This window comes from Acipenser ruthenus, chromosome 8 (assembly GCF_902713425.1).
Source record: "Acipenser ruthenus chromosome 8, fAciRut3.2 maternal haplotype, whole genome shotgun sequence".
Taxonomy (NCBI): Eukaryota; Metazoa; Chordata; class Actinopteri; order Acipenseriformes; family Acipenseridae; genus Acipenser; species Acipenser ruthenus.
Window position 1 is genome coordinate 7,173,125 of NC_081196.1, and position 23,533 is coordinate 7,196,657.

The 23,533-nt window shown below is 38.8% G+C and overlaps 1 protein-coding gene across 13 annotated transcripts in view; it reads left to right on the forward strand.

Moving 5' to 3' along the window:
* LOC117406782 (protein FAM168A-like) overlaps nucleotides 1–23,533 on the forward strand; it is a 62,208-nt gene that overhangs the window by 24,007 nt on the left and 14,668 nt on the right. For 4 of the 13 annotated variants that reach the window (XM_059028322.1, XM_059028327.1, XM_059028323.1 and 1 more), the window contains 3 exons: nucleotides 1,124–1,186; nucleotides 21,348–21,410; nucleotides 21,603–21,683. In XM_059028322.1, coding sequence (XP_058884305.1) covers nucleotides 1,124–1,186; nucleotides 21,348–21,410; nucleotides 21,603–21,683 — 207 coding nt within the window. The remainder of the gene's footprint in view (nucleotides 1–1,123; nucleotides 1,187–21,347; nucleotides 21,411–21,602; nucleotides 21,684–23,533) is intronic. The other 9 variants (XM_059028329.1, XM_059028333.1, XM_059028330.1 and 6 more) reach the window with 3 other exon arrangements.

Genomic DNA, 23,533 nt, shown 5'->3' on the forward strand with positions numbered 1-23,533 from the left:
TTTATTTCCGTGTTGGGTATCTTTTAATACTGTGCCAGAGTTCACACTTGAGTTAAGGTTGCTGTCCCATTCACAATGTTAAACACTAAGCTGACATGTCAATATTAAACGTAAGTTATTCTTCAATGTCTATATCAACGTAATCATTCTGAAAGAGATTGCTGTAATAAGTACAGTGCAGAACACAGTAAGGATGAGCTGAGTTCCTGCTACGCAACACTGCCGTCTTTAGTATTTATTGTTGAAATAAAGTAGGACCTGTATAGTCCTAGTTTTATCTCGCAGGGCCCCCAATAGAACAACTTTGTGTAGGGTTACTATTCAAATGAAATAAGCTTTGCTTGATACAGTATGTGCAGAATGATAACCTGTCTAATGTGGTTGAGTTTCTCTATGCTTGGCTGCAGATTGTTAGGCTGTTTTTTTTACATTAATATAGACTTGTGTATTTGATATTTGTTATGCAATGCTAACTGATGTGTTTTGTTTAAGTACAGTAGTAATGGGGTCAGTTCTCCAGAGGCGTTTACTCCAACATATAACCTGAACCATTTATTTTTGAAACGAGAAAAAAAAAAAATTAACTAAAACAAGCAAGGATCCACTAAAAGACCCAAAGCTGCAAGCAGGCTTTAACAGGTGGTGTTTTTCTCATTTCAGAAAAAAATTGTAAATTACATTATATTGTGGAGTGAATGTTTCAAGAATCCTCCCCATGATCTTAGAAGTGCATGCAGTTTTTATTTTATTTTTTAAATTATAAATGGAATGGATTTTGCAATTTTACCCCCCCCCAAAAATAGTGAACTGACTGGCTTTAAATCTCATGTATTTTAACAAAAGTAAATGTATGTCAAGGGGAGCAACTATGAATGTTTAACATTGTTAGAGATGTGCAAGAAAAGTCAAGTGTTGTAGCTACAATTACCTGCTGTTTGCCTTTGACTGTAAAGGGAGATTTAATTGCAGTTATGGATATCGTAATTAAAGTGCTATGCTTCAGAAAGAATTCCAATGTTTCTTTTAAAGGCAAAACCCAATCTGAATTTTCTGCACATCTTTTGTAAAATTTGCATTTGTAAAACAAGAAAAAAAAACCCCGCCTGCTGTCTCTCTCTGCTAGATTATAGAGGTTCTCCCGAATGTCACTCCCCGATGTGCCAGTGTCAATCATCCTCCTGGAGAGGTCCGTTACATTTATATTATTTGAATTTTATTAACTGGACACAGATAGCAAAAGGTTTTGTTTTTTATGCTGTGTGCTTTAACCAAAACTTTTTTTTTTTGTTTCCTTTTTTTTTTTTTTTTTTAATTAGTGGACCCAGTTCTGCAATACTGATACCCAAAACAGCAGGGTTGGGAAAAAAAGACTGCCATTGTATAGCATTTTGAGCTATTCCAAGTTTTATTGTGAGCTTACATAAATGATAACTTTTACAATTCACATCCTTCCTTCTTGACGTTAGAAACATTTGTACTTTTCCCCTGTTTTGTTTCTTTAAAAAAAAAATATATATATATATATATATATATATATATATATATATATATATATATTACACACACACACATATATATACACACATATATATGTATATACACACACATATATATGTATATATACAGTGCCTTGCAAAAGTATTTAGACCCCTGCCCAATTCTCTCATATTACTGAATTACAAATGGTACATTGAAATTTCGTTCTGTTTGATATTTTATTTTAAAACACTGAAACTCAAAATCAATTATTTTAAGGTGACATTGGTTTTATGTTGGGAAATATTTAAGAAAAATAAAAAACTGAAATATCTTGCTTGCATAAGTATTCAACCCCTGTGCTGTGGAAGCTCCCAGTTTACACCGATGAAAGAAATTGCCCTAACGAGGACACAATTACCTTACCATTGGCCTCCACCTGTGAACCATTAAAGTTGCTGTCACGTTTTCTGGATAAAAACCCCCACTGTTGAAGGATCATTGGTCAGGCTGTGAATCTGAAGGAAAATGAAGACCAAAGAGCATTCTACAGAACTTAGAGATAAAGTAATACAAATGCATAGATTAGGGAAAAGGGTACAAAATAATATCCAAGTGTTTGGATATCCCAGTGAGCACAGTTGGATCAATAATCAGGAAGTGGAAGCTGCAACAGACCACCCAGGCACTGCCAAGAAAAGACTGTCCCTCAAAACTCAGCGCTCAAACAAGGAGACGACTTGTGAGAGAAGCCACAGAGAGGCCAACAATCACTTTGAAGGAGCTACAGAGTTCAGTGGCTGGGAGTGGAGTAATGGTGCACCAGTCAACCATATCAAGAGCTCTGCATAACACTGGCCTGTATGGGAGGGTGGCAAGAAAGAAGCCGTTACTCAAAAAGTACCATCTGAAAGCACATCTGGAGTTTGCCAGAAAGCATGAGAGTGACCCAGCTGCGATGAACAACCTGGTGCAAACCTGCCAAGAAGAATGGGCCAAAATCACTCCGACACTGTGTGCAAAGCTGGTACATACTTACCCCAAAAGACTTGAAGCTGTTATTGCAGCGAAAGGTGGCTCTACCAAATATTAATGTGTGGGGGTTGAATACTTATGCAAGCAAGATATTTCAGTTTTTTATTTTTCTTAAAAATATTTCCCAACATAAAACCAATGTCACCTTACAATAATTGATTTTGAGTTTCGGTGTTTTAAAATAAAATATCAAACAGAATGAAATTTCAATGTACCATTTGTAATTTAGTAATATGAGAGAATTGGTCAGTGGTCTGAATACTTTTGCAAGGCACTGTGTGTGTGTGTGTATATATATATATATATATATATATATATATATATGTGTAATGTATATGTATACACATATGTATATGTATACACATATATGTATGTCATATATTTTCCGATCACACTATGCATTTAGACAGTTTAAGCTGTTGCTTCGGAGGACCTTGCCAGTCTCACTTGCCTGATTCCAGCCTCACTGGGTGGCTCTGCCCTGCAACACAGGTCGAAACAAGCAGCTGCTTAAACTTTTTTTTTTTTTTTTTTAACAAAATCTGGTGTGGTGCATGAGATGTGGAAAGTGGGAAATTATTTAAAAATCGAGAAAGTAATTATGTTGTTAAACCCAATATTCTCAGGTATGATTAGTTACAAATGCTCCTCAAAGTCATCATGTAGGTCATAGATTGCTATACATTGGCAGTCTTTTTTTTTTTTTTTTTAAACCCTTCAACTGTATGATGCTTGTCCCTTCTACTAAATCTTGCCAGATTTTTCTGTTAATTTTAGATTTCTTTTAAAGCTATTTTCTTTCATCTAATTTTGTACAGTGCAGCCTTCTGCACAGCTCTCTGCCTGTGTTTTCTGTTACACGAGGATTCACGCTCGGCCTAATCTCTAAAATACCTGCTGCTCTGTAGCTCCTGAAAGTTTCATGTTTTTTTTGCTAGCGACCTGCTTTTAGTCCTCTCTCTCTCTCTCTCTCTCTCTCTCTCTCTCTCCTACTGTGGTTTTATAATTCCCTCCTGCAGAGCCCATTTTATATTCTCCATGTGTGTGATCTGATGAGCATTTCTCTTGATTTCCCTAAATTCCAATTCTCTTTGTGCCTGTGTTCATAAATATAATGAATACATGCCTATCCTTTTGAAATGCTGCCTGTGGGGCTCACGGGTACATGGGCAGCTGTAAAGCGCTTCCCCACTGCTGCCTAACCTGTGATGCTTGGTTCCGTTCCTGCAGTGTCTCGTGACGTTACTCTACACAGCATCGGGGGAGCGCTTTCATTGCCAGCCCATGTGAATATTGCTGTCAGGCTTTAGATGGCGAGACCGGGGGTCTGTTAATTGTAATACCAAACCCACAGAGATGATCTGTGCGAAGAGGAACAGACGGAGATTAAATAGAAATATGATCCTCTGTCTCACAAGCTGGTTTGTGATTTGGCCATATCATAAATCTGAAAAGCCAATGGGTTAACCCAGTTCAGCAAAATATAAGCACCCTGATGTATGGCAGTTAGCACCAATCCAGGTTTTCTTGTGAGCATTTATGAGTGAGTAATGTACAAATGTTACAAGGTGGGTCTAATTTAAACTAAAACTAGGAATGGCTTAAACTTTTATGAATTAACTACATTATTACTGGTAGATTATTGGTGCTGCTGGCTGAGTTTTGTAGCATACTGGCTCTAGTATTTATTTTATAATAGTTGTCTGTTGTACGCTGCCTTGAAGTGTTTTATTCATGAAAGGTGCTCTCGATTATTGTATTGTGAGGGTGTCCTTGTTGCCCTTCACATCAGTTGAACTGGTAATTGGCCTCTGTTTGGGTACCATAAATCCTCAAAAACAATAGTAGAAAGCACATTGAAGCTAAGAAAAAGCCCTCCTGTCAAATCAATTTTCTGGAAGTAATCCTTTAAGCGCCTTGGGCATCCCTTCCAACAAAGTTGTACATCCTCCAGCCTTGCCCCTAGCAAGCGCTCCAGAGATCTGTGGCGCTTGGCTGTAGTTGTCCGTCTGCTTTTGTCTTTTTCTTGTGGCTTGACTTTGGTATTCCTGCTGTCTGAGGCAGGCTGAGGACCTGATACTGTAATTTTAGTTCTGTTTTGAATGTCTTTCGGTGCCAGAAGGCCATATTTTGCAAGACGTTAGAAATATATGGCTGAAACACTCACACAAACAATGCTTTTGGGATTTTAGGCCTAGTTCAGGACAAAGTAAAAGGGCTTATAAACAGTATTTGGTTAGATGAGACCCTGTTGAGAAACAGGAAGCCTGGTCCTGTGCTGTATCTTCACTGTCAGAAACTGCCCATATTGTGGGTTGTGGGTGGGAGTAAGCTGGCACTCTGTTAAACCAGGGCTTCCAAGTGTTATGGCCTGACATAACCGTAGATGACGCTGTCTGTCACAGAGATTTGTCAAATAAAATGATGAAAAATGACAACAGAGTAAACAAAGAGAAACGTGCTTAACATTTCGGTACAAATAAATCCTGCTTTGACAAACAATCCAGAATTAGTGGCTATTGATTTTAATTTTTTTTTTTTTTTGCTCAGTTATTCTAGTGTTTCTCTATGATTGTATACAATGTATTAGAGGTAGTTATTTGGAATATCAGAGTTCTAGGAATAACATGCATTTAAATATAAAAGGATTGTTACACTGTGCACATTCCTTGTAAACTCTGTAAATAAATCCTGTAAACAAACAAGCCTTCCATTTTCTGACCGTGTGAATTGCATTTTGGGGATTATTACAGTAATTGGAAAATGTAATTATGCTAACTTCATAATGCAAATTAATTGACTGATGGCTTCAAGTTAGTTAGCAAATGGCTACACTAATCCAGGTAATGTGTTACTTCTCTCAGTGCAAATTAGCATTCTATCATGCTTGCACCTCAGCGTGCGTGCATGGAAAGAGAGTTGATGTCAGAATTGATAGTTCTTTGAAAATAGTCAAAAGGATGAGAAGAAGATATAGACTTGCTCATTAATTTAAGTGTAAGAAATTTCAAATTGAGCAAAATAAAAACTCGGTGTGAGTAATCACCCTGACATGGTAAGTAGTCGGGTATCCCAATATCATAGCTCGTTTGTGAAGGATATATAAAACCCGCCTCTAATTGCCAGTTTTTTTTGTTTTTTTTTACTGTACATTTGCCTAGAATTAAACATCTGCAAAAGTTTAGTGTTCTCATTAAATCAGAAGCCATTGTGAAGCTCTGCAGTGCTGCTCAGAGCTAACAAAAGGTAAGAGCTCATGATGCGTTTACACTGAACCATGACATATTGTAAGATGGCAGTGTGTTTTATTTTTTTTGTTATTCACACTCGCTGATGTTGTCTATGTAAAATTAAAAAGCGATATTGTTTACGGAAGATGATGCATGACTGTACTCTGTGCCCTTCACGCACAATAAATGGTTGCCTGTCCACGGGGCTTTTCGTTAGCATAATAATGAGAACTTGCATATACCTGTATTGTTTAGGAAAGAAAGAAACACATACTTATTAAATGAAAACATGTTATCACAGGATTTTGATTTTATCTTATGTAAAATCTTCCAAGCCCGCGTGTTGTGGAAAAGTATTGATACACACTGTTACAAACACCCATATTCCCAATAATAATACTTAATGAAGGGTTCGGATTGGGGTTATCACTTTGCAGCATTGAAAATGTGTCTCTAGCAGCTACAGTAGTTAAAATGGCCTGTGATGCCGATGCTTTTACACTTGTTAGGTGACCATAATAAGGAGCAGGCTGGGGCTCTCGCTCTCCATTTTTCACCTTCTCCCTCTCCCCTGTTCTTTTTCCTTCTCCTTTCTTGCTCCTCTGTTATTCCTCTCCCTTCTCTATCTTGCTCTTACTTTCCCCTCTCTGTCACTCCCGCTGTGCACTTTCGCTTGCTTGCTCTCTCTCTCCCCCACCTCTGCTGTCTGCTGATTAGCCTCATTTCACCAGGCAGAGGAGGATGACTGGGGCTGGCCTGGAATGTTAATTTCTCTGTGGCCAGGATGATTTATGAGATGGCAGAGCCCCTGGCTCAGGAGACCGTGCTCGAGCACAAGCAGGAAGAGAATATTGCATCAGTGAGTTACTGCTGCTCAAATAAATTACATCTCAAAGACTTCCTTTGTGGTGGTGATTTTCCTTATGTGTTCTTTTTCTCTCTGTTTTAAAAATATATATTTTGATCTGTACTGAGCTGTATGGATAATAACAAGCTTTATTATTAACCCTTTCAGCACTGAATGTTATGCCACTAAAAAGAGCAGATACCCTGTATTTCTTGGTGTGTACTGCTCAATTACAGCATAGGACTGATTTTTTTTTTTCCTGTTTTGTTGTTTTCATGCTGTCAGTCCTTGCTAAAGCACTTGTGAGTTTTACCACAGGAGATGTGCAGAGGGAGTCAGACGCTTCTTTCCTCCTCCAGTGTTGGATGCTGAGACCTGCTTTGTTCTGTCCCGTTGTGTTGCTGCTCTCCACACTCGCTCTCCCCGCTGCTTTTTGCACCTCATTAGCTATTTTCAGACTGTGCTGCCGGAGCCGTTTTCGCGTCCTCCGGGGCTTCACCTCTGTGACAGTCTGCAAACTGTTCAGCACAGCGACCAGTCACTCGACTCTGTCTGCTTGAGATTTGAGGACGCTGCAGCACTTTCTCTTCCCTTTCACCCACGCAGTGGGAGATATTGGCCTTAAATTTGATCTGAATCCTGAAATCATTTTAATTCGGTCACTGGGTCTAGGTAAAATGCGGCTCTGCTTTGGGTACCCACAGTACTGCCAAGTCGCCTTTTGTAGTTGCAGTGTGTAAAAAAAAAAAAAAAAAAATTAAAAAAAAGCATTTTCTTTTAATGTAATGAAAAAATGGCTGTATTTAGATTGCAACATGTTAGATGAGAAACAACAAATATTTTATCTTTTTTTATATATGATTAAGTAGCTATTTGTGGGGTAGTAATTATGTACAGCACCCCGCTGCGAGTCTCCTGTGTTGAAGTGAACCATAAAAATACTTTTGCACTGCTTTATACAAGGTTATTCCTGGGTACCTTCTGCTCTGTGGAATACAATATAATAATGCATACCTAGTACTGTGCCTCTTGCAGTAGAGGAGGATGCACGTCATAAAAGACCAGTTTAAATGCCCACTACAGCAACAGGTGCAGGTGCATGCATATGTTTTAATATGGAAAGGGACAAACCAGTCAGAAGGAGTGTGTTTTATATTTCAGAAATAACTATGTAAACCCATGGATGCTGAAACCTCTGCAGAATTTAAAATAAGAAAAGAATGGTGCACGAAACCAGCATTTGTGGAGAGCAAAGTGCCAATTCCACCCACTTGTATTTATTTTTGTAGATGGGGGAGGGATGGACACATTTTGAACTGTTATTTTGTGCACAGTACGGTGCATAGAAATGGTTTGAAACCTCAAATGCATCTGTTTGTTGTGTGAACAGAACTGTAGAGCACTTTCAAGAACATGAGTATTGTGGCTCAACAAATAATTAGGTTTTTTTAATTGAGTTCTGTCTGAAAACAGATGGGCATAAATATAATTAAACTGCAATAAAAAAATAAGTCAAGGAAATCTCTGGTGATGAGCTATTGCTTCTGTTTAGTTGCGGGACATTGTGTTCCCACGTTATTATTTTTTAATTATGTTCCAGTGTTTTTTTTGTTTTTTCCCCCCCAAGACGTTGCTTTTCTAAGTAGGTTAACTCTGGAGTTCCCAGTAGTTTGCTGTTTTTTCCTTAGTTGTGGTTTTGCAGTGACATATTAGGTAGTGAAGGTGTACCGTAAGTCTGTAGAAATACTGTACCTCACTGTAGAGTTATCTAGAGAACAGCTTATCCAATTGTAATGTGGTTCAGACATTTATTGAATCTCAATCTGGAGGTAATTGCAGAACTCTGTGTCTACCAATGTGTGTGTGCCACTCCTACTGTACATTTTTACACATCTGCTCAACCAATTCTCCTGCTGCGGTGGATTCTTTACCACAAGCTTGGGTTGACTGTAGACAATTTGTACTAATTTTGCTCAAAATGACTTTGCATCATTGTTGTGCATGTTTCTGTCCTGGCAGATCGCAGTGCATGTTTTTAGGTGTTATAGTGTAGGTTGGAAGAACTGAGTTTTTTAGGTGGTTTGCTATTGCTTGCTACAGGGACTGCTAATGATAGTCAGTTGGTAAGTGGCAATTTAAAACACTTGTCGGGAAATTAATGTATTGTCTTGGGGGTCTGGTGAGTGAAGAGAACAGAGGATGAAGCGTTTCATTGCATTTCTTTTTCTCCAGTTAAACTGTCTAAACATGTGGCTATTTAACCTTCTTATTTAAGAAATACAAGTCCTCTTCAATTTGAGTTTTCTGTCAGTTGGGATTGATTCTTAGCATTCTATGTCTCGCATAGCATGTGAGGAAAGTTGGCTGTCAGTGAATTTCCTGAAAATAAGGATGGCAGCTTCTGTGCCACAAGGAATTCTGGGGATGGAAAATACAAATTGGCAATAAGAAGCAAGATAATTTTAAATAAATAAAATACATGTTGCCTTGTTGGTTTAAATATATACACCAGCTTGTTTAAGGTACAGTAGTAGTTGTTTTCTATATATAAGAAAAACATAATCTATGGTCTTGTATGTACAGAGAAATCCTGACGGCTGAATTGGTCAGAATGGTGGTTTAGATTTATAATGTTAGAGGCTGAAAAGCGGTTTCTCATTTTCTTTGTTTTCAGTCCTTTTTTTTTTTTTGTCTCTGCTATTTTGATGCTAAAAATCTCTAAAACCCAGCTGTGGTATAAAGGTAGCCAATGCGATTTTTTTCATTGGGCGACAAGATACTTTCGCAGCGACATGACCATACACACCGGAAGTGACACAGAGGCGATGCAACAGATTTGAAAACTGCCAGATCTATAAAACTGCTCAAATTGCTATTGACAAAACTATGATCAAGACTGGTATATATTCATCAACATGATGTGATTGAGTGCCTTCTCTGACGGTATTTGAACATATATGCTGTTCTCTGATTGGTCAATTCCCTAGTTGTTGCGCGACAAACCGCAAAAAAGTAGGATTTTATTTATTTCACGTCGCCGGTCTGTGGTGTGAAAGTATATGTTCTATTCATTTTGTCGCATCGCTGCACAGTTTCGCTTGTCGGATCGTGTCTGGTGGGTAGCAGCCTTAAATATCTGAAACCAAACTGTGGTGTAAATCTGTGAAACCCAGCTGTAGTGTAATACCCTCCCTGCAGTGATCTAGAGAAGTGCAACATTGATCTGTTTGAATTATCACAGAAAGAGAACTAAGGTCATTGATCTTTTTAAATTGTATGTAAATATCGCTGGAACTTCAGCAGTTAAAAGCTGCATTTTGTTTTTTGTATGTGGTCATAATGAAATATACTGGATTAGCATATGAAATATATGTTATGAATAGCTAATTGCAATAAGTTAAAAATAAATCAAATATCCTCAGTATATATTTTTTGTTCACATTTAGAATATTTATTTTTACATATTCAAACTTTTTCAAAATGCCTGTTTCTTTTTTAATTTTAACTTCAATTTTTAATTCTCAACTGCCTGGGGTTTGTCTTAAATTAACTGTACTGTATGCCCTGAGCTGTGCTGTAATAGCTTGGGTTTAAACAAGAGATATTTGTCGTCTTTGTTTTTGTTCTTAACAAACGCATACTAATGCAGGGACCACACAGTGTTTACCTTCATGCTTAGCAATCTCTTGTTGCCCCCCCATGTTTCCCTTTGTGAGGACTAGGAAGTAAGGTAATGGCTGAATTCAACAACCCACTTCCTATATTCTCAATAGTTATATTGAGATCTCAGATAAAGTGCTGAGAATATATCTAAAAAGAAAGAAACACATGTAAAGGAAGAAAATGATTTCTGCCACTCTAATTGACTCGTTCCTGGAGGCTCCCTTAATAATTAGCATACCAGCTGAGAGACTGTTACTATGGTGCTAGATATTGATGAATCACAGTGGATGCAAGTGAATTAATTTAAACCTGCCTGAGGCAATTCTATATATATATATATATATATATATATATATATATATATATATATATATATATATATATATTTTTTTTTTTTTTTTAAATTTTGTTCATATTCTGGAGAGAAGGAATGATAAAATGTGACTTCTAAGGTAAAACTTCTAAGAAAATGCTACGTGGATGAAAGCCACTAGCCACAAAGGTTTGTCTACTTGACAATTTGGGCCTACTTAATAATAAATACCCTACATTGCTGTGTTAGAGATGATGATAAATGTGATGATAATCAATTCGGGTACCGTAAAGAAAGATTTCTTGCAGATATCATTTTAAAAAGCAGATGGTCTCCTATGAGTTAAATAGAAGACTTTCATACATGTTCTCCTACAATTTTAAACTTCTGTTGCACCATTTTTTTTAAAAATCCAAATTTTAAATAGATAGCAAATATATCTTTTAGCATGGTCATTTAGTTTTCTAGGGTGTGTCTTGGTACAGTAGGTTGTATACCTTTTGGTGTTTTGGTGTGAAGTCACAACCATCATAGCTGGCACCAACCAACACAGTGTCCGCAATAGTTCTGGATTCTCCTCTCTCTCTCGCTCTCTCGCTCTCTCTCTCTCTCTCTCTCATTGTGTTTTTTAGCAAGTGGTACAAGCTAGAAATAAAAACTGACAACTGTTAGTCTGCCTCCTTCAGTGTAGTTGTATCCAGGGCTTGATAATTCTTCCAGTTATATAAAGAACAGTGTCACTAATGAGTGTTCTGTGGGAAGCGTATATGTTGAAGAAACGCGTGTGGGAGTCGTGTGAAACTTGTTGGTGAAGGTTTAATGTGGCTTTTTGTGCACCCGCTTTCTTTATGGGTCAATGTAAATGATCAGGCTCTGCTAGACTATAGTTTTAGCAAATAATAATCTAAATTGTTGACATTATAACCTGAAAGCCGAATGTTTGAGGCAGGAGGGTCATTAGAGTCTAAATGACCGCTGGTATAAACTACTACAAAATGTCAATTTGATTTACTAAGGTATGAAACTAACACATGTGAGTCTCTGTGTTTTAGTTTTAATTGTACTTTTTCAGTATGTATAATGCATGTCGGGCAGCTATTTAATTATTTCAATGGCACTGTGGTGTGTGCATATGTGGGAAAGGGCTTTGAACATCTTGATCATTTGATTCTGGCATATTGAACAGGATGTATTGAAATGTTCTTTGTGACTCAGCATGTAGGAACAGCTTAAGCTGCCATCCCTGCAGATTTACAGCAGTCTCACACAGTGGGACTTACTGAAGCATGCATTGTCAGCCCAGTCTGTTCTAATGGGGCTCCAAGCTAGGCTTCCTAAAACAGTCTATAGTCGATTAATAATATAGTGCATTATTGATCACATGTATGGAAGGGGACCATATGATGTGAATGAATGAATTCCCTTTTATTTGGGTGATCTTTTGAAATTGAATTTGATTTGACAAAAAAAAAAAAAAAAAAAACTCTGAAGACCTTTTGGCACACCTACAACAACCAAGGGTTGCTGGAGACGGCATGTTTGTATTTTATTTTATATACACCGTTTTGAATTTATTTGAAAGCATTTAGCTATACATGTACAGTATTGTTTACTAGCTAAAACGAGAAACAAAGTCCTGAATATTGCTGAGATTTCATGTAAAACTCGATTTGGAAAGCAAATGTGTGAGGTGGTTGATGGAAGCCCAATGCGAACATCTTCACTGCGGGTTTCCTGCTTTGTAAACATTTGTTTCCGTGATCTCTTTCCTCAAGAGGCTGGTCACGGGGGACTGCCTTGGTGATTTACACCAGGTAAGCCTGCCCCTGAAACATGACCCTAACCTTTCACCTTTGATCTGCCCACAGAGGCACTCTCATTTATCTCTGCTGACGATTCTAGTCCATCGTTCTTTATTGTCAACACAATGGGCATGTAGATGCAGAAGAAGATAAAAGGGGTATAACATTAAAGGGGGGAATGGGGCAGGGGCTTCAAAAAGAATAAGGCAGTGAGGAAGATGATGATCTTCAGCTTATACTGTCTCTATGCAAAAAAAAAAAAAAAAATTCTATCTAATCCCTGCGAGACGGTGCACCGCACTAAAGATACACAGATGGCATTGTATCACAGCTCAGATAAGGGATTTGAGGTTGGCAACAGTCTCTAACTTGGGGATAACTGGTGAGCGTGTTTTTTTTGCCCAGCAGGATTTCCAGCACATTTCAGAGGCACCCTGTCTGTCATATTAGTAGTTTTTACGTTGAGTGAAATTACAAGCCGGCTCCTTAATGGAGCGTCGCTCCGCTTCTCCTTTGTTCTCTTGAAGTGAAGCTGCTGTAACACCGAGCTACGTCCTTTACAGTGCAGTTCACGAAAAACAAAAGAAAAATCTTGAATCAGGACTGCTTGTGTTGAGCTCCTGAGTGGCGTATCCAGTAAAAGCACTCGCTAGAGTGCAGGATGCGCTCTATAGCGTGGATGTCGCGAGTTCGAATCCAGGCTATTCCACAGCCGACCGTGGACGGGAGCTCCCAGGGGGCAGCGCTCAATTGGCTGAGCGTCGCCCGGGGGGAGGGAGGGTTAGGTCGGCAAGGGTGCCCTCAGCTCACCGCGCACCAGCGACCCCTGTAGTCTGGCCGGGTGCCTGCGGGCTTGCCTGTAAGTTGCCCAGAGCTGCGTTGTCCTCTGACGCTGTAGCTCTGAGGCAGCTGCACGGTGAGTCTGCAGAGTGTAAAGAAGCGGGCGGCTGACGGCACACGCTTCGGAGGACAGCGTGTGTTCATCTTCGCCCCTCCTGAGTCAGCGCAGGGGTGGTAGCGGTGAGCTGAGCCAAAAAATAATTGTGCATTTCAAATTGGGGAGAAAATAATAAAAAAACTAATTGGCAATGACTAAATTAAAAAAAAGACTGCTTGTGTTGGTGTGCCTACATGTCATTTTAAAGAAGTATTTTGGGATTATTTTTAAAGCAAGTAATAGAGCTAAACTGCTGTGAATTTGCAACCTCAAAATAAACAATACATCAGATTAGGATCCAATAACCTAGAATATGTTTTATTTTGCACCGTGTCAGAAGAATTTGAATTAAGGGGATCTTTTGCCAACAGTGAGCACATTTTTTTATTTTATTTTTTTCTGACCTTGTAATGTAGAGGCTATGCTTGAACACTGATGAGTTTGCCTGAGGTGCTTTTCCTTTTGCAGAAAGCGTCGCGAGGAGCTCTTAATTAGGGCGCCTATTGTTTTGTGAGGGGTTTGTTTATTCAGTCATGTGATTTTCATTGCTTAGCAAGCAGCAGCATCAAATCTTAATACAGAAAAGCTGCAACTGTTGGATCCCACCAGTGCGCGTCTCTGCTGATGAGGGACTAGAAGTAAGGACTCGCTGTAACATTTTCCTGTAGATGTAATGGCAGGTTCGAGATGATCGTTCGTTTTATTAAAAGCTCTAACAGTGTTCAGCCCGGTAGGTGGGCTGAGCTGAAGAGCTCTTCACTTTCTGAAATCAAGAAAAGAACATTTTAGCTCTCATCATGAATAGCTGAAAAAGCTGTCTTCAGAATTAACTGTCTTCCTTGCATATTAGTTGATAACCCAGAACACAAAACAATGGGCACGCCTTTGTGGACACAGATGTTAAAAGTGGCATCAATTTATAATTCATCAAGTATCAGAATGTACAAAACATCTGAATATGAATATTATGGCTCGGATTGCTTTATTTAATTTTCCTTTTATGTAAAAAAAAAAAAAAAAAAAAAATTCCTAGTACATAGTGCTACTAAGTGGCTGAATAAGGTTATTAATTACAGCAATCATCAAAAGGAGAAAGTCAAATATAAAATACCTGTCTTCCTCTCTCTGTGGGTCCTGTCTGTACCTGGTTGTGATCTACCCAAGTTAACTGTAAACCAGAGCTGGGAAACATCCCTTTACTCTGACTGTTAGACCACACTGCCTCTCTGTTAACCGTTTTAAAGACCTTTTCTAAAACGTCTGCATGAAGTGACTCGCTTGTTTGTCTGTTGAATCAGGTGAAAAATGATTTCCTGAGTGATTACTCTCAAACTGAGTTCCTATTGTGGATTATTAAAAGAGCAGCAGACCACAGTGCCAAACCCTTTGCAAAGCAGAACTCCAGCCCGTAGAAATAAACATACACATGCTGCTATTCCTTGATCCAAGTTATCGACCTTGCCTAACAAGACTACATGCTAAAAATGAGTATGCACGAGTGAACATATTCTAGACAGAACACATAGGTGTAGCACTGTAGGGTGTAGCATGGTTTGAAATATTCTGTTTTAATATTTAAAAAGAAAACTACAACCAATGAAATAAAAAGCAAAAGTGTATCCAACCAGAGATTTAACTAGTTTTACACAGACCATAAAATAGAAAGCTCTTCTGCAAGCTTTCTCAGTGTTTGTATGCTTGGCATGAGATTTACCTTAAGAATTTGAAATGTACAACCCAGACGAGAAGACATTATGAGCACTTCTTCCACACTTCTCATTTCTGAGCAGGTACTGTCACCAATAAGGTTGTGCTCCTTACCAGTGAATCTGAAACCCAAGCAGGAGAGACTGATGTTGCATTAATGTTGAATCTGTCCCTGACCTTCATTTAGTGTTCATTTTTTAAAATAGATTTTATTTTAGCAAGATGAGTTTTATTATCCAGTATATTTCACATTGAGTACCGTAATGAAAGGTCACCCCCGCTGAATATAATTGAGAGGAGGGAGGTGAGCGGAGGAATAGATAGTTGTACTCTGACACAAAACATCAGGTTGCTGTGGAGTACAAAACGTTCATGTTGGATTGCCATAGGAAGGTTTGATTTCTGCATGACTAATTTTTAAAAAGCATGTGTTTTGAAGTATGCTTTATTTTTGTGGACACAGCCTACCATCTTTAGAAGCACCCTCCCTTCCAATTTGCTATGGTTAGCTCTTTATAAAAAAAAAAATAATAATAAAGAAAATCCTAGAAAGAAATGTATCATCCTGAAGAACTAAGCAGGGTTTTTTTTTTTTTTTTTAGTTGGAAGATGTTACACATCATGAAGTCTCAATCGAAGCACTGTTTTCATAGGAATTCCAGTAAAGCCCCCTACACACCAGACAAGCAGAACTGCGCAACGATGCGACAAAATGAATAGAACCTATACTCTTGAAGTATCTTTCACACCACAAGCGACGCAGGGGCGACACTGGAACGACGCGAAATAAATAGGATTGAATCCTATTTATTTATTTATTTTACTTTTGTGCGACTGCTAGGGCATTGAGCAATCAGAACAGCTTCAATGGACCTGCTCCAGCAAGGGTACATCAGGATCCAAAATGACATATGAAAAAAAATGATACTAGCTGTGGAAAAATACCCAGTGTTTTGACAAAGATCATCACAATTATAAAGAAACCGTGATGAACGATAATATATGGGAGTCCGTTACGAACTGGATAAGCCTGGTATCTATGAGCTATTGCCATGTGTTGAAATACCGTCGGAGAAGACGCTCATAATTTCCACATCATGTTGACGAATACGAACCAGTCTTGGTCATAGTTTTGTCAAAAACAATTTGTAATAGTTTTATAGATGCGACCGATTTGAAAACTGCCGGATCATGTCTGTGTCGCTTCAGGTGTGTGGTCATGTTGCTGCGAAAATAGCTTGTCGCCCGATGAAAAATTGCATAGTGTCTGGTGTGTAGCTGCCTTAAGTGTTGTCTCGTGCATGAAAGCTGGTGTACAGTCAGTGGCAGAGATGTTTTTTCAATGACAATAAGATACTTGTATAATAAAATAAAATAAAAAAAAAGATTTAATTGTGTTGGCATAGTCTCAGTTTGATCATGACTGTTGACAAAGATGCTCTTAAAATACGGGGCATCTTCTGCTAACTTGCGTTCGTTATTTACTGTAAGAGAATGTCAGAAGTACAGAAGCACCATCTGTTGAAACACTGACCATGCTTGTTACTGTAATGAATGAGGATTGAGTTTAAACCAGAAACTGTTATCCCCTGTCTTAAATGCTTACTAAGGGGGAGTGTGTGTGTGTGTGTGGGTCGGTCTCCTGCTCAGAGTGTTTCAGAGTAGTGGGGGAAGCGTAGTGGTTCCCTGTGTTGTTGCCTTCAGGGCTACAGCTGTCTGTCCTCAGGAGCTGCAGTATCGGTGTACTCTCATTTAGCTCTGATCTCTGCAACAGAGTTGTATTTTCTTACTAAGCAAATTAAATGCAGTAATCCGTCGTGTATCCGCCTGTCACATATCCACCCTAACCGTTTATCCTCCAATGATCAAGCTCTTCAGCAATGCAAAATTGCTACAGGAAAGCGAGTTGTGCTTTATAATTGGGGGAAAAAATTAATCGTAGACCTATGCATTTTGCTACTGTGTAAATTACCCGACACTAATGCAAGTGTATACAGCACTGTGACAGGGACGTGTGCCTTTGTAAAAGCAGCTGGGACGCGTAACAGGAGGCGCGTTGCTAGGCAACCAATTGAGCAGGATGGCTTGCCCAGTGCTGAGCTGATCGGCAGGTCCTGATTGGCTAGGGGGCGTGCCCGGGCAGCCTGCGTGCAGCTCGAGGCGATTGCACTGCCATGGCTACACAGACGGGTGCAGAGCAAGAGTGGTTTATTTACATCGAGGAGAGCATCCGCTCCAGCGGAAAACGACAACAAGGGATTTAGGGGAGCTTTCTAATAGTAAAAGCGGAATCTGAAAACAATAATTGTGTGAATATAGTAATTGTTACAGCTGTATATAATGGTTTTTTAAAACAGGATTCATTTATCCGAAGTCATGAAGCCGTTCTAAACTGGTGTTTGAATTATTTTAACAGTCTAGAAATGTTTAATGTATTTCATCGTTATTATGAATTCATAAAAATACAAAGAACAAAAGAAATGCGAAGGTTGTACTGAGGGATTGGAATGCCATTTTTTATGGCTTTGTGAATACGGCCCACTGTGAGCAGACCACTAGGGTAAGTGTACATAATAATATAAATCTGCCTTTATTCTGGTTTTAATGTAGCAAAGGAGAGCATGTTTGTTCTGCCGGAGTTAAATTTGTTAATCATAAACACAGCTGGGAAGCTAATCTTTCCACCAGAACTATTTTAATGATCAGATTAGTCCAACTGTGTTCTAGTGGCTTCATTTTGCTGCTTCAGTATAAAATCACACTTTCTTTATTCAGTTTTGCCAGGAGGTCTGGTGACGACTTCTTCACCCTACCAAGCCATATGCCGTATTCTACCCTTGCATCAAGGGTGTCTAAATAATAAATGAATGTTTTGCACTGCTTAATGGCTTGCATATGTTTCCAGGTAGTGAGATGCTCTCCTCTAAACGAGTTTGGAACTGCTGATGGCAGCACAATTGCATGGATGGATGCCTTGCCAAAGCAGAAAAGACTAGCTTTGCTAAAATAAAAACAGTATTTAAATATTGATACCTATATACAGCATTGACTATAGGGATCACAGTAACATCTGGAGTGGATCAGACTGCAGCTCTATGAATGGTGGTTTTATTTCCATTCGTGGTTTTTCTTGTTTACTTGTTTACTTTTACATGCATAATGGATTTTTGGCAGCTATTTGGCAAATAGAGGGTTGGTATTGTGATGATATTAAATGTTGTGATATTCATGCAGTTAGGTGAGAATTTTTCTGCAATCTGCCTAAACAAACAGGTACGTCGTTTTATAGCAATCTGCCGTGAGGTTCTCCTTCAACATGTGGTGCTGAAAAAACAGGTACACGTTTAAATGGCATTTTTATTGTAATGGTACCTGATCACACGATCAGGGTTCCTGTGCAGCCTACTAGGGGCGGACTGCTTCTGTCTGAGTTCTGCACTACTACAAAAATTAAAAAAACTGTATCGAAGTGGTGTTAGTCTGGTTTTCAGGACCTTTTAAAACACCTGACATGGTTCTTGGTCACCAGCAAGGTGCTTCCTGTAGCTGGTATGATAGGGGATACTTTACATTCCTGTGAAGTGGGTGAAACACACAACAGACTGCCAGACTGAGATTCAGCTTCTGAATGCTAATGGCCTCTGCTGTCAATTTTTTAAAGTTGGATGAGACCTAAGAATATGAAGTGGCTTCGGAGATTCAATATAAAAAAAAAATAGTGGATTGAAAATTACTGTGACTTTAGAGATTTAATACTGCAGTATATTTTATTATAATATAATAAATTCATACATTGATGTAATTTAATGTATCATTAGTGATGTATAAATCTTTAAGCAAGTCCATATTCCCTTATTAAATCAATAATTCTCAAAACCATGGAGAATAAGAAAAAAAACATTCTAAATGTTTAATTTGTCTCGGAAATAAATTAGCATAATAACATGGCACTTTTTTTTAATCTTATCTTAAAGAGCTTTGTACTGCACAAGCTGACAGGGTGATGGTAAACCAGTGGTGTCAGACATCTAGACAGCTTTTAGACATTTTATCTTTTTAATATTTTATGTGCTGCCTCCTCTCCCCCCCCCCCCCCACCCCCCCCATTTATTGTTAACCCTTTTAAATAATTGAGTTGCCTTTTGACTCTGTATTGTGCGTGCAACATTGGGTAATGCTTTTTGGGTTAATACTGTATTTTTTGTCTGCTTTGTAATTTAGAGGCTAACAGAGCACTATTATTATTATTATTTATTTTCTTAGATGCCCTTATCCAGGGCGACTTACAATTGTTACAAGATACCACATTATTTTTACATACAATTACATAATTTTTTACACATTTTTACATACAATTACCCATTTATACAAGTTGGGTTTTTACTGGAGCAATCTAGGTAAAGTATCTTGCTCAAGGATACACCGGCAATGTCCCCCACCTGGGATTGAACCCACAACCCTCCGATGAAGAGTCCAGATTAACTGGTTTGTGTGAAAATTAGACATTGTGGACATTTGTATAAGCAACATAAATACATGTAGTTGTTATTAACTGGAGATATTACTGCACAATCTCACAATTAGGGAGACCCAATTACATACAGTACATACCTTTTAATTAACATTCAGCAATTCCAACATTCAAAAATCTTATGTAAAGGCTTAAAAAAAATTGATTTTACATTTCATATATAGATATATTTTTTAGCTGTAATTGTATTTTGCACATGCGTAATACCCATTTCTTTCTTGAATAGTTTCCCTGTCAACATGCTGTCCTGCTGCAATAGCCTCATGTGAATACACAGATGATTTTGTTATTAGTAGTGACAGATACCTTCCTCAGCTTGTTAAGACAGCATTATTTTCAGGAATGTTCCAGTCTTTTCATGTGTGTACAGAAGGAAGTTCTAGGTGAATAAGTGACGTGTGCCCTGTTTTGATACAGACTACCTACAGTGAATACCATCTGCCTCCCTGCTCCACACAGAGCGCAGCAGACCCCTTTACCAACGGCCCCCTCGTTTCCAGGAGTCTGCTCGTGTGTGTGTAAGCTTTCCACAGTGACTGCCCTGCGTTGGCTGTGAAAATAATTGCAGAGTGATATTGCGCTCGTCACAATGACTTCCTATTGTTCCGACTTGTGAGCGTGTTCAGTCGGCTTGCAGCACTTCCAGAGAATTCCCTGAGTGAAATGTATCCCGCTGTCTGGCACAAAGTTTGAAACAATCATTAAAACTGTATGCGTTCATCCCAAGCGTGTGACGTTTTGTTGCCTGTGGAAAGCGCACTTTGTTCCCAGTGGTGCAGTTACCAGTTGCTTTCCAGTACTGATTCTGTACAGGGGTCAAAGACAGAATGTGTCTTGATTTGTGAAAGTTTGATGTAGTAAATGTGAGGTGGATCTGCAACCAGACTCACACACACACACGCACACACGCAGAGGTTAAAATGTGCTTACTGTTGTGACTTGGAGGCTTGGGGAAGATGAGAAGATTTTCCCCCCATTGTTCTCCTGAAGGCAGTGTGGTCCAGTGGTTAAAGTCCAGGGCTTGTAACCCTTTTTCACTTTATTTCTACAGCTAACATTTTACAATAAATGGCTGCCGATCTTGGTTAACCCTGCGCCCTCAAAAACCCAAATTGTTTTCTAAAGCTCTTCTCTGCATTATGATGATTCATTTTCAATGCAGTGCTGAATATTTACTGCCTTGAGTTTCCCTGCCATAACAATGTCGTATTGATTACATTTCTGCTTGCTGGCGAAATGAAATCCGTTAACGGCAGAAGTGGAGCGTGCCCCAAGCGACTGCAGCTTCTACATGACTCTCCTGATTGACAAATAGGATTCGTAAAGCAGCTAGCACAGAAAACAAATGAAGCGCATAGTGCGTGATAGCTTTTTCTCGCAAGCAAATAAAGGAGATTTTTAGCTTCACTTTCAGAAAGCTTAAAAACTGCAGCAGTAGGGGGAGGGAAAGAGCCTTAAATTAAAACTGTTTTCAATGATGGATACTGATTTATTTGCTCTCATTCAGGCATGAATTCGTAAGACAAGTGTGCGTGTGTATGTCGTGGTTATTTGTACTAGTTCCTGCTTGTTTAGCTCAAGGACTAAAAAAGGTCTTGGAGAAATAAACAGAAACAGTTATCTCCGTGATATCTCTTCAAAAAAGGTTGCGATCACCACAGATGCATGATATTGGACCTCTCCATCTCATACCATTATGTCAGTGTATCCCCTTTGTGTCTGATTTTTTTAAAACAGATATATCGTTTAAAATGGAAATAAGCTAAAGTTGTAATGAAACTAAAAGTTTCTGTGTATGTATCATAGCTCCTGTCTTCTGGACATATGGAAGTAGTCTGCTTTCTAGTGGGGCTGGGTATCTTTATTATGGTAAGCAATGCTCTATTTAGGGTATTTAACTATAGATACATCTCTATGTTACTGAACAGTAATCAGTGTTTTATCTCTTCCAAAGTTCTCTAGAGACCTGCTTGTTGAGTCTCTAGAACTTCAGCTCTGCCCTCCCACTCCCCTTCCTTAAAATGCTGTTTTAAAGGTTGTTATATTTCTTTCATTTTGTAGGATATCCCGCTGGTTACCCAACAACTGCACCCACCTATACACCCAATCTTTACCCAACGGGCAGTCCTGGCTACCCCCAAGGTAAGTTCATTAGCATTCTGCTAAGCTAAAAATAATAGTCACGTATTGCATCACTTTACATTTTCCAGTATATATTCCGCAAATTATTGCGGTTCTCTTATTTGAAGAACTGTAGCTCACATGGTTGTCCATGGAAAAGGTCATGTGTTCTGCACATTTTGTGGACAAGAAAAAAGTGGGTTTAAAATAGGATTCTTACCGTGGAGTTTTTCAGCCATTATTTTGACTGTTGACTCCCTGAGAGTCCTATAGACCACAGAGAGTCCTCGATTTGAGAGTGAGGCTCTGGTGGGTTCAGAAACCTGCTGCACATGAAGTCAATTGATATTGTGGTGGGAGGATAAATTGGAGTGAAAATGAGTGACTGTTATAAGGCAAAATGCATGGTCTCACATTAAGAATAACTGAAAACTGTAAGTTGATGCAATTTATATGGCCAACATTGTTACATCTGCTTCTATAAATGTTTCTTAGTGTTACTGAACAGACTGTAAGGTTTAAAACACAATGCATGTTCCTGCTTTAAGTAGGCAGGTAGGCAAGATGAACCAATCAAAATGCTGTGCTTTGGGAGAGGCGTCAGGAACCAATGAAATGTTTCTGATTGAACAGGTTGGATTGAAGCCACTGGTGATGTAAGTTCAGAAGACATTTTGACCTGAAAACCCGACTCATAACCTATTTAATTTGGATTTATAACCAGGGATATGTTAATAGCAATCATGACTTATGTTGAAAAAGATATTGCAGGAATACGTACAACAAAGCAGAAAACTAGGGAAAGTAATGTGTTGCGTTTTAAACCCTACTGCCTGTTCAGTAACATTAAGTCGTTACCAACGGATCAAAATGGTAGGTTTTATTTTATTGTAACTTTTTTTGTCTTTAAGCCAACAATCTGCTTTCATAAATGTCCATTTATCAACAGTTATGTTAATAAACGTTGCATTGTTTTGTCGGTAAGCTCACTACCCAGATAATTCCGAAACGATCCTCGATTGCAGCTTGTACGGGACGGGTGTGAACACTGCATCATGTTAACGAGATCAAACAAACGTGACTTGGCAACGGCTCCAGGGCACTAGGCAGCTCATTTACTTTCAACATGGATGTTCCACATTTCAGGGGTTTGTTCAAAATGTATTTCTGGTTGTTTATTTGTATGGGGGTGAAAGTAGTAAGTCCTAGCATGCTACACATTAGTGGAAAGGTCTTGTTAAAATGAAACCCAAACGTGTGGCACGGCTTCTTGGTGTGCAGGGGAGCTGTGCAGAAGTGGCTTTTTGGCCCATTGAGGCTCGTCCATTGATGGCACACCATTCCTAGTGTTTTTTCCGATGTTAGTTTATGGTAAGTCGTTGATATCTGACTAATGGCAAGCCCATGATTTGAATGTTGATGGGTTGAATCTACAGTACACAGATTTTAGTAAAATTATTTTATAGTGTTAATCTATACAATCTAACAGAGATAAGCAGATAACAACATGCCACGCTTCTCAAACCCCCACAAGCCATGAAAAGTCACCTGGCTTCTTGTCTCGTATCTCATTTCTCCTGTTATCTAGCTGGTTATCGGCAGCACATTTTAAACCAAGACCAAGCCTGTGAAAACCTCCCGCTCCCTCAGTCAAGTGGAAAGCTGCTGCTCCTTCTCATGCAGGAGACTTGTTCTGACCCAGCAGGCTTAGCTGCAGCATTAAAGGCTTGGTAACTTTGTGGGGATGGGAGAGACCTACAAGACAGGAAGGTTCTGATATTTTTTTTAATGTTGAAGTAATCAACATTTTACAAATTCCTTCCCAAAGGTTTGTCATAGTTATGCAGTGCCACATTTTTGTGTCTTACAGT